The 12,274-nt window shown below is 35.6% G+C and overlaps 1 protein-coding gene across 32 annotated transcripts in view; it reads right to left on the minus strand.

Annotated features, from left to right (window-relative positions):
* TRDN (triadin) overlaps positions 1-12,274 on the minus strand; it is a 392,671-nt gene that overhangs the window by 41,144 nt on the left and 339,253 nt on the right. For all 32 annotated transcript variants that reach the window (XR_011422188.1, XR_011422177.1, XR_011422182.1 and 29 more), the window contains 2 exons: positions 3,611-3,637; positions 3,127-3,156 (listed from right to left, as the gene is read on the minus strand). Coding sequence is in view for 13 of the 32 variants with exons in the window: in XM_070223715.1 (XP_070079816.1) it covers positions 3,127-3,156; positions 3,611-3,637 (57 nt within the window). In the remaining 19 variants the exon portion in view is untranslated. The remainder of the gene's footprint in view (positions 1-3,126; positions 3,157-3,610; positions 3,638-12,274) is intronic.

Below are 12,274 nucleotides of genomic sequence, written 5' to 3' on the forward strand. Positions count from 1 at the left end.
CTTTGAAATATATCTAATTGGGTACTCACATAATTTAGAAATTTAGACAAGTAATGTTATGACTTGAACTGTGTCCCAAAAATATATGTTGAAGTCCTAACCTGCCACACCTCAGAATGTGATCTTATTTGGAAATAGGATTGTCTCATATGTGATTAGTTTAGGTAAGTTAAGGTCATACTGGAGGAGGGTGGGCCCTTACTCCAATCTGACTGGTGTCCTTATAAGAAGAGGTAAAGAGATACAGAGATAGAGATACACAGGGAAAAGATGGGTATATGATGGTGGAGGCAGAGGTTGGGGTGATGTATCTACAAGCCAAGGAACACCAAGGACTGTTGGCAAATACCAGCATCTAGAAGAGACAAGGAAAGACTCTCTTCTACAGGTTTCAAAGGGAGTGTCACTTGCTGTCACCTTGACTTTGGACTTCTAGCCTCTAGAACTATGAGAGAATAAATTTTGTCATTTTAAGCTACCCAGTTTGTGGTACTTTATTCCAGTCACACAAGGAAACTAATAGATTTTGGTACCAGAAAGTGAAGTGCTGCTGTAACAAATGCATATAAATGTGGAAGTGGCTTTGGAATTGGGTAATGGGTAGAGGGTGGAAGATTTTTGAGGCAATTGATTGAAAAAGCACAGATTGCCTTGAAAAGACCATTGGCAGAATATTAACATAAAAGCCCATGCTACTGAGGACTCAGAAAGAATTGAGGAGGGGAACATAAGGTGAGCTGCTGTCATCTTAGAAAATACGTATATCATCATGAACAGAAGATTGCTAGAAGTGGGAATGTTAAATGTGCTTCTGGTGAGGTTTCAGAAGGAAATAAGGAACACGTAATTGGATACTAGAGGAAGGGTGATCTTTGTTATAAAGTGGCAGAGAATTTGGCTGAATTGTGTTCTTTTGTTGGGTGGAAGTTAGAATTTGTAAGTGAAGATCATGGATATTCAGCTGAGGAAATTTCCAAGTAAAGTGTGGAAGGTGCAGCCTGTTTTTTGCTTGCTGCTTACAATAAAATGTGAAAGAGAGGATAAATGAGAAGTGAACTATTAAGTAAAAGGAATCAGCACTTGATGATTTGGAAAATTTTCAGCCTATCTAGATAGTGTGCCCTGGAGACAGGACCAAGGGTGTGGCTGGACAAACTGGTGGATCCAATCCACTATCTCAGCAGAGCAGGAATAGAGATGAAGTTATCCAGAAAAGATCGTGGAGGACCCTATTGTCCAATGGCTTGGACCCCCATAAATTGAATGCAAGACTGGTGATGTTTTTGAGAAATTTATACAAGCAAAAATAAAGCTGGCATGAACAGAAATATACAGAGACAGCATAAAATGGAGAAATAACTCCAAGGGCAGAGTCACGAATTCAAAGGCCTAGGCTGATGGGACTGCCTTGGGTAGAGAGGGCAGGGCTGCCAACCAGCTGAGCCAAGATTGCAGAACCACCATCCTACCAGGCCCAGAGGACACAGCACTGAGTCAAAAAGGATACTCTCAGGACTTGACACTAATAGAATTTCCCCTGCTTTGTTTTGGATTTGCTTGGGACCCGTGGCCACTTCTTTTCTTCCAATTTCTCCCTTTTGAAATGGGAACGTCTATCCTAGTCTGTCACACTATTTTATTTTGGAAGCAGATAAATTGTTTTCTGGTCTCACAGGTTCACAGATAGAGAGGAATTTCTGCAGGAAAACTCATACCCCAAGGGAGCCCTGCCGAATGGCTGAGTGGTTAAGTTCACATGCTCCACTTTGGCAGCCTGGGGTTCACCTGTTTGGAACTTTAGCACAGACCTAAGCACCTCTTGCCAGACCATGCTGTGCTGGCATCCCACATAGAAGAACTGGAAGGACTTACAACTAGGATATACAACTATGTATGGGACTTTGAGGAATGAAAAAAAAAGGAATATTGGCAACAGATACTAGCTCAGGGCCAATCTTCCTCACTAAAAAAAATAAATAAATAAATAAATAAATAAAGATGCAAAGAGAACATCCAGGAAGATTAAAAACAAAAATCATACCCTGAGTTTCACCCATAGCTGATTTAGATAATGAGATTTGGGACTTGGAATTGATGAAATTTTGGACTTGGTTGATGCTAAAATGGTTAAGACATTTAGGAATGTTGGAACGGGGTGAATCTATTTTGCTACATGTGAAGGACATGGATTTTGGAGAGCCAGAGGGTAGACCTTTATGGGCTAAATTGTATCCTCCTAAAGATATGCTGAAGTCCTAATAACCAGTACCTCCGAATGTGACCTTATTTGGAAATAAGATCATTGCAAATGTAATTAGCTAAGATGTGGTTATATGGGAGTAGGGTGGGTCTTTAATCCAATATGATTGTTGTCATTATAAGAAGAGGAGAAAAGATACAGAGATAAAGACAGAAAGGGAGAAGATGTCCATGTGATGGCACTGGCTGAGATCGCAGCGATACATCTTCAAGCCAAGAACACCAAGGATTGCTCAAAAACACCAGAAAAGGCAAGAAAGAATTCTTCCCTACAGGATTCAAGGGAAACACGGCCCCTTTGACACTTTGATTTCAGATTTCCAACATCGAGAACTGTGAGAGAACACATTTCTGTTGTTGTAAGCCCCCTACTTTGTGGCATTTGATGACAGCAGCCCTGTAACGCTAATACAGTCGGGAAACGTGAACCACAGTTTTAAGTGTTTTGAGAATCAGATTGCTGTTTGTTGCTTTAAAAAAGTTTCTGCTGCCTAATGAAGTCCTCAGAAATGTTCATCTGACTCCGGAGCCCCCAAAAATAGAAGAGTGAGAGCAGCTGTTTTTCTGACACACTGTGTCCTATAGTAATCAGCAAAAAAAGGGGTTTTGTAGAACTCAACTCACTTAGTCAATTGTTTCTTCTGAAACATAGGAATTTCTCGTCGGTTTCACATGAGTAAATAGGGTTTTTTCTAGGAACAGACAGTATAGATAAATGCATATTATGTATGTTTTATTTTAAAAAGTTGGTCAAGGATAAAATTTTCGTATAGTATTTGCACTAGGACACAACATTTGCAAGAAGGATTATGCTATTCTTTATAACTATGGAATGCAAGTATGAATCGACATATGAAACATACATACCTGGCTTCTCTTCTTTTTTTACTTGTGGCTCTAAAAATATTGGGAAACATTAGTAATGATGATTATATAAATATTTATTTCCTGTATTCATGCATATTTCTTTTACCTATTATTCATTGTTTTTGTAATCTGTCATATTAATTTTCTTCTTCTTATGATTGCAGAAAATTAACACAAATAAAAAAGTTCCTCATTATCAATCACGATAAGAATTATTTTCAGAAAAAATGTAAACGTGAACTAAGATTTTTAATGAGAAGTTAATGAAAGGTATTGATTTGTACCTCCAGTGAACAAAGGATGAAGGAAAATTTCAGCATATCATATTCTCAGAAATACACTCAGAATCATAGGCACATTGTCTATACAAAATAGTTAAACCTTCGACTTTAAGCAAAATACTCAACAATGGAATCAAAGGATAAGTAAAAGCAAGCATTTAAGATTTGCTTTATTTATGTATTTTGGCATGCAAATAACATACGTGGAGGTGTAGGCTTCACTTCTTTGCCTAGAAAAAGTTCAAAAATTATTAAAGACTGAATCACTCAGTTGTTATTAAATTGACATTGAATATGATAGGATATCATATATTTGAAAATCAAAATCAAATAACATAGATCCCAGCTATCATTCTTTATTGAAATTCTGCAGGATGTGTAATTTAATGTCCACACCAAGTTACTAACTGAAAAAAACATTTTAAGTAATAAAACTTCTCACTTAATTTCATTCTGCCATTAAAAAAATAACTTGCTCACAAACTGTTGTGTGCAATGTTAACTTTTTAATCTAATATTAAAATAAAATCCAATTTTATTTTTAGAAATTATTTTTATCCCTTCATTATCCAAGATGAAAAATCCAAGACTGTTTTCATTTCCATTAACATTATTAATATATTATCTGTCCAAGTATACTGCATTGAAAAATGAATGCTGCTGAATTTGGAACTCTTGATGACTAGAAATATATTACATGCTTTGATAGCATGTTGGATCTCTAGTGTGGGGGTTGGAAAATTGTGAAAATTCAGATAGTATATATTTTTGACTTTTGGGCCATATGATCTCTGTTACAACTATTCAGCTCTGCTGTTGTAGCACAGAAGCAGCCATAGACAACATGTAAGTGAATAGGAATGGCTTTGTTCCAATAAAACTTTATTTACACAAACTGGTGGCCAGTCCATAGGCCATTACTTACAAACCTCTGCCCTATCCATAGTCAGTTTTAATTTTCTTTCTTTTTTTATCTCAACAAAGATTTTGGCGGTAAACAAAAACACCTTCCTTGATTCTGTCTTGCTTTATAAGGCCATCCAACACCTTTCCATCACTGCTTAACTCAGCTTCTTAAGAATGTCATCTTGACTTGCTTTTTCCACTTCTTAACTCCCACTTAAGCATTAGTTCACTATAATCTACTTCTGTTCCTCCATTCTATTTATCAGGCCTCTCTGGTCACTAGTTCCTCTTACTTGCCAAGATCAAAGGATATATCCAACTATGTTATCACTTTCTCCTTTTTAAATCCTTGTTCACTTGGGTTCTTGGAGGGCTTCACATAACGTTCTTTACTGTAATGGGATAAATATTAATACTGTCTTTTTTATTCTCAAAAGTGTCCTAGTGACTTCTACTTCTAACTAAGATAAAATCACAGGGAATCTAATTAGTCCTCACACTTGAAACTATGGAAAACAGACAAAATGTATAAAACAATGGTCTTAAAGATATTACACGTCAGTCAAAAAAGGACAGTGATCCTTAAGCGGTGGGAAACAAATGAGATGTGCCCTATGATTGTCCCAGCTTAATGCCTTGAGAGAGAAGCAGGGCCCTAGTGCAGAAATGGAGCTGAACTGATGAGATGGAGCTGGGGGTCTGGGAAGACCAAGACATCTAAAGAACAAAGATCAGAGTGATAAGAGAGCTGCAGAGAAAAAGACAGAAAATTCTGGGGATTTGTGGAAGGCCCCCTTAAGTCTTCAGACCAGCATATGCACAGAAGGAAACTACTTGAGGCCAGAGAAAGAAACAATGGGAACAATGCTGTAGCTCTTTACATTAAGGGCTGAAGTCCCCCAACTTTGTTCTTTTTCTTCATTGTTGTGTTGGCTATTCTGGGTCTTTTTCCTTTCTATGTAAACTTTAGAATCAGTTTGTGCGCATCCTCAAAATAACTTGCTGGGATTTTGATGGAGATGCATTGAATCTACTGATCAAGTTGAGAAGAACTGACATCTTAACAATATTAAATCTTCTACCTCACAAACAGGGAATATCTCACCATTTATGTAGAGATTTTGATTTTTAAAATTTTTTTTATCAGAGTTTGCTCCTTTCAGTTTTTATTTGACTAACTTCTACTTAGTGCTCAGCTCAGCTATCTCTTCCTCAGACAGCCTTGTCTGATGTGGTTGCACTGCTTTCCCTTCTCAGTGCCATCATTGTTAATCACAATCTACTGTAAATATTAACCTGTGACTACCTTCCCTTCTTGACTGTGAGATATTTGAGAACAGAGATCATATTTATCTACCACTGAATCCAGAGAACTGGTGCAATACCTAATACATGGTTATGGTAGGTGCTCAATTATTGTTTGTTCATTAGATAAATAAATGAAATATTTAATGAAAACAAGAGAGGGTAAATAAATGGAGAAATTGAACCAAAAAAATGAAGGTAAAAAAATACGTGAATTTGGGAATAACATTAGAACACAAAATGCACGTTAAAGTTACTCCATACTTTCTTTGACTCGGTTTGATAATTCGCCCACCCCTGAGCTTTCTGCTGCTCAGGCAAAGCTAAAAAGTGCAATCAGTTATACAATTCACAATGTCTTAAGATATAAACAACTAAGTTTCAGAGAAGCACAGCAATTCCTGACAGTGTAACTGAGATAACTGCATTTTATGGGTTCTCAAAAAGAAAAAAGGTATAGTGTAGTACAATGTAGTAAATAACATCTTCAACAATATCCCCACCCTAAATATGTAACAGTTTTTATAGGACTCCGCCTACTGCTCTCCACATGGACCAATTACACTATACCAAGCACAGTTCAGTAAGAGAAATGCTACTTTGGGCCCAATCAATGTGGATCAAATATACAGCTATATACTCTGCCTAAATGTAAGGATAAAATCAAAGTTATAGAGACCCTATACAGTGATATTTGAAGTATTGAACAGTCATGTTTCTCTTCGAGAATCTAATAAGTCTATTGACATAATCCTAAGAAACATGCCCAAAGACACATAAACACACACACACAAATTGCTTGTAAATATAAGGTTGTTCAATTATGCTCTTGAAGCCCAGCCAGATTAAGAAAATCTTGACTTGAAGGTTCTACTCATTCCTACAGTTAGGTTGTGATAAATACTGGACAACTATACCAGAAACCTGTTTAATTAAGAAATGTGGGGTTCAAAGTTGGTTCTTCACATGCTGTCTCCCATATATACCTTTTCCCAAGTTCAATTTCAATTGCAGTCCCATAACATCTCTTTAATTATTCCACTGCTATTTTCTTTATATTTTGTGTTATGGATTTTATTGTGTTCCCCCTAAAAGATATGCTGAAGTCCTAACACTCAGTACCTTGTGAATGTGACCTTATTTGGAAACAGAGTCTTTGCAGGTAAAATTAAGTTAACATGAGGTCATTAGCATGAGCCCTATTCTAATATGACTGATGTCCTTATAAGAGGACGGGATGAGATACAGAAGTGGACATGCGTAGAGGGAAGATGATGTGAAGACACCCAGGGAGAATATCATGCGATGACCGAGATAGAGATTTGAATGATCTGTCTACAAGCCAAGGAACACCAAGGATTGCCGGCAATACCAGAAGCTAAGAGAAAGGCATGGAACAGATTCTCCTCCCGGACTGTCACAGAGAGCATGGCCCTGCCTACACCTTGATTTTGGACTCCTGGTCTTCAGAACTGTGAGAGAATAAATTTCTGTTGTTTTAAGTCACCCAGTTTGTGACATTTGCTACCACACCGCTAGGAAACCAATACACTATGCCAGGACTTTAATCCAATCCAACACTGCTTCTCTCCATAATTACCAAGAACATCCAAACTGGTCATGAAAGTACAGGCCTTCTCCCATCACTCTTCTTTCAATTCTGTAGCCAGAGAGATTTTCTAGAATGCATGTCTGGTTATTTCAAATATCACATGTCAGCCTACAGCATGGACCGTCTTTATTAACTCCAACTGCCTCTCCCTGGTCTATGAGGTTATTGATTAATCTAATTGCTGCGTATCTCGTCTCTCTCTTCACCATTTTGTACCCTATGCTCAAGTCATACTGAAGTGTTGTATTTATAAAAACCAATTCAAGGTCTTTTTTTTTTTCCTCTGGGCTGTCTTTTTGTTGATCTCTCTGTCTAGAACTTTCTTTCTTCTTCTTCATCTGCTAAATCCCATTTATTATTTGGATATACCCCCGAAATAAGCTGCTCTAGATAGCTTTCCCTTAATCCCTTAGTCTGAGTTAGGTGCACCTTTCATATTCCAATATTATTCTCTTCTTATCTTTACCTTAGTACTAAAAATACTGTATTGAAAAGTCTATTTACTTGATTATCTCCTCCAATTTTCTGTACCTTCCATATAAGCAGGGATTGTAGTGCTTCCAAAGCTTAGCCTGGTTCCTGGCATATTGGAATTTACCAATAAATACATGTTGACTGAATTAAATGGGTAACTACTATGCAAATATTGTATGCCAGCAGTTGAGTGCAAATTGGGACTGGAAGCTTCTCACTAGAACCTGCGGGGGTCATGCCAGGAGACCCTTGCTGACAGGTCCCAGGTTGACCTAAGAAAGGACCAGTATTCTGCTCCAATACATAGGCAAATTAATAGCTAAGGGAACAGAGTTATAAGTCATAGCAATGACACCTTAATCTTGAAAGCAAACAGTAAGTGGATATAACCTAATGTTCAGTCTATAAAGTCCTAATAAGCTGAATTGCTAACTTTAAGTAACACATCATTCTGATATTCTCTTCAAGATCAACTTGTTACTTTTAAATAATTGAGGTGATTGCAATAAAGGCTGTTTACTGTAATCCTATTAAATATTGAACTGGATTAGAATAATAAATCTTAAATCATTCCTGCAATAGTTAGGCAACAGTTCCAATTACCTCGGATATCCAGTTCTAGTTAATGACCCTGGAACTATGTCATCTTCATTAGTAAAATATGTTTTCTACACTGAGGGACAAGCAGGCCTTACTCAACTGGTATCAATTCTTTAAGCCACAGGCAAAAAGTAAAAATAAAAACAAAGAAAAGAGAGCAGTACACATCCTTGTGTTATGCCACTGGATATTTTATTGCCTGATGTTTCCAATTATTATATGATCTTCTAATAAATTATTTTTGATACAGTAATAAATTATTATCTAATCTACTAATGAATTATTTATATGGATTTTTGACTCTCAAAGCAATATTAAGTTTCAGATTTTATGCATGTATTAATAGCCAGAGGTCTGTAGTGAATGATCAACATAGCATAACCTAGTAACAACTCTGGCTCAGGTATCATTAAAATGAATACTGTCAATAAAAGCTTTTAAATAATCTACTTCATAATAAATTTCTCCCTTAATTGATTGCTTAACATTGGCCAATAGTGGAATAACTTTATTTTGTGATCTTTATGATTCACATGTCCACAAATAGCTTTAACATATTTTAAATATATATATGTCAAATTACTATATTAATTCATTATTTCATTAACTCTATCTGGGTATATTTATCTTAAACTTTCTAACCACCTCTACTATATGGTAGATATATGCCGGAAACCAATCAACAGTGCCCTAAAGCCTTCTCATTATGAGGTTATTTAGGCTTTGAATTTTAGAGCTAGGAAAAGTAAAATTCACAAGTAGAAGTAGGAAACAACTTTCATGAATTTATTCAAAAAATTCATAATTTGGTTAATATCACAGAAACTGCCTCATGTCTGAATCTAATGAGCAAACTAGTTTCCTCTATAAAGATTTATTTTACTTTAATTTTGTCAAAACAATTCAGGTGATTATCATAAAATTTGAATTTTGTAAATTTCACAAATGTAACATTATTTTGGACATATGACACATATGAAGACCTTGAAAAAATTTTTACTTAGATGATGTAATAGAGATTATCATTAAATAACTCCACTGAATTTTAAAAGAAGAATCTGATATAAGAGCAGTAGAACTTTACAAATTTTACAACACATAATGAGAGAATTTTAAAACTGGAAGGATCTCGGAAATGATCTGGTATGCTTTCTTCTTTTCCAAAGTAAACACACCAGGCTTCACGAACTATCCAGAGTCTATGTGTCCATTATATTTCTGTGTGTTTCCTCTCTGAGATATCTGCATCAGTCCAGGGTCTAGAGCAGTGGTTCTCAAACTGTGGTTTCTGGAACAGCAGCAGCAGCAGCAACCTCTGGGAAGTTGTTGGAAACACATTCTTGGGCTTCACCCCAGACCTACCAGATCAGAAACTTTGGGGGTGGGGCCTAGCAATTTGTCTTTCAACAGCTTTCTCAGGTGATTCTGATGACTCTTAAGAGTGAGAACTATTGTCTAGAGGGATAAAGTCAACACCTGCCAAGATACACTGCATATAAGGCTGATTTTTTAACGACTTGATAATCTGGATAAGAAGCACAGAAAGAGGAGTGCTAAGAGCTTCTGATAGTGAAATCTCACCACTAAAATCTAAATATCCCTGTTTTTCCAGCTTTATTGAGATATAATTGAGATATATGTAAGCTTAAGGTATACAACTTGATTTCATACACACATCTATTCGAAATGATTACCACACTAAGGTTAGCTAACACATCCATCACCTCACATATTTTATCTTTTTTGTATGTGGTGATAACATCTAAGATTTACTTTCTTAGCAACTTTGAAATTTATAATATAGTATTATTAACTATACTCACCATGCTGTACACAAGATCCCCAGAAATTATTCATCTCATAGTTGGAAGTTTGTACCCTTTGACCCAATATCACCCCAATTTCCACATGCCCAAATCCCTAGCAACCACCATGTAATGCTCTACTTCTATGAGTTTGGCTTTTCAGATTCCACATTTAAGTGAGAACATACAGCGTTTGCCTTGCTCTCTCCAATTTATTTCACTCAGTATAATGCCCTCAAGATCCATCCACATAGTCACAAAAGGCAGGCTTTCCGTCTTTCTTGTGGATGAATATTCCATTGTATATGTATACAACATTTTCTTTATCCACTCATCAACTGATGGACATGTCAGTTGTTTACATGTTTTGGCTATTGTGAATAATGTTGCAATAAATATGGGGTGCAAACATCTCTTTGAGATAATAGTGATTTCCTTCCCTTCAGGTATATACCCAGAAGTGGGATTGCTGGATTATATAGTAGTTCTATTTTAATTGTTAAGTAACCTCCATACTATATTCCATAGTGTATGTTCCAATTTACATTCCTACCAACAGGGCACAAGAATTTCCTTTTCTCCACATCCTCACCAACACATATCCTGTGTTTTTGAAAACAGCCATTCTAATGGGTGATATCTTATAGTGCTTGTGATGTGCATTTCCCTGATGATTAGTGATGATGAGCATCTTTTCATATACCAGTTGCCCATTTGTATATCTTCTTTGTAAAAATGTCTGTTTATTTTTTCTTCACATTTAATTAGATGATTTGGTTTTCACTATAGAGTTATATGAGTTCTTTATATATTTTGGATAGTAACCCCTTATCAGATAGATGATTTGCAAATATTTTCTCCCATTCCATATGATGTCTTTTCATTCACTGATTATTTCCTTTGATGTTCAGAAGTTTTTTAGTTTGATGTAATCCCACTTATCTATTTTTGCTTTTGTTATTTGTGCTATTGATATCATATCCAAAAAATCATTGCCAAGACCAATTTTAAGGAGCTTTTTTCCTATGTTTTCTTCTAGGAGTTTTACGGTTTCAGATCTTACATTTAAGTCTTTAATGCATTTGTAGTTAATTTTTATGAGTAGTGTAAGATAGAAGTCCAATTTAATTATTTTGCATGTGAATATCCAGTTTTCCCAACACCATTAATTGAAGAGACTATTCTTTTCCATTGGGAGTTCTTGACTTCTTTGTCAAATATTAGTGGACTGTACATGCATGGGTTTATTTCTGACCTCTCAATTCTGTTCCATTAGTCTCTGTGTCTGTTTTTATGCCAGTACCATACTGTTTTGATTACTATAGCTTTGTTATAAAGTTTGAAATTAGGATGTATAATGCCTCCAGCTTTGGTCTTTATCAGGATTGCTCTGGCTATTTGGAGTCTTTTGTGATTCCACATGAATTTAGGATAATTTGTTCTATTTCTGTAAAAACTTCCATTGAAATTTTGATAGGGATTGCATTGAACCTGTAAATGACTTTGGGTAGTATGTACATTTTACAATATTAATTCTTCCAATTCATGCATATGGGATACCTGTCCATGTATCTGTGACTTTAATTTCTTTCACCCATGTCTTGTAATTTTCAGTGTATAAATCTTTCACCTCCTTGTTTAAAATCATTCCTAAGAATTTTATTTTTGATGTTATTGCAAACGGAATTGTTTTCATTATTTCTTTTTCATACAGTTCATTATTAGTGTATAGAAATGCAACGAATTTTTGCACGATGATTTTTATCCTGTAACTTTACAGAATTCATTTATTAATTTTCACAGTTTTTCGGTGGAGCCTTCAGCATTTTTCTATATATTAGATCATATCATTTACTAACAGAGACAATTTTAGTTCTTCATTTATGATTTGGATGACTTTTATTTCTTTTTGTTCACTAATTGCTTTAGTTAGGACTTCCATCACTACTTTGAATAAAGTAATGAGTGTGGGCATCCTTGTCTTGTTCCAGATCTTAGCAAGAAAGCTTTCCACCTTTTACCAGTGAGTATGATGTGAACTGTGGGTTTTTCAAATATGACTTTTATTATGTTGGGTTAAATTCCTTCTATACCCAATTTGTTGAGAGTTTTTATCATGAAAAGATGTTGAATTTTGTCAAATGTTTTTTCTGCATCTATTAATA

Source organism: Equus caballus, chromosome 10, assembly GCF_041296265.1.
Source record: "Equus caballus isolate H_3958 breed thoroughbred chromosome 10, TB-T2T, whole genome shotgun sequence".
Lineage (NCBI taxonomy): Eukaryota > Metazoa > Chordata > Mammalia > Perissodactyla > Equidae > Equus > Equus caballus.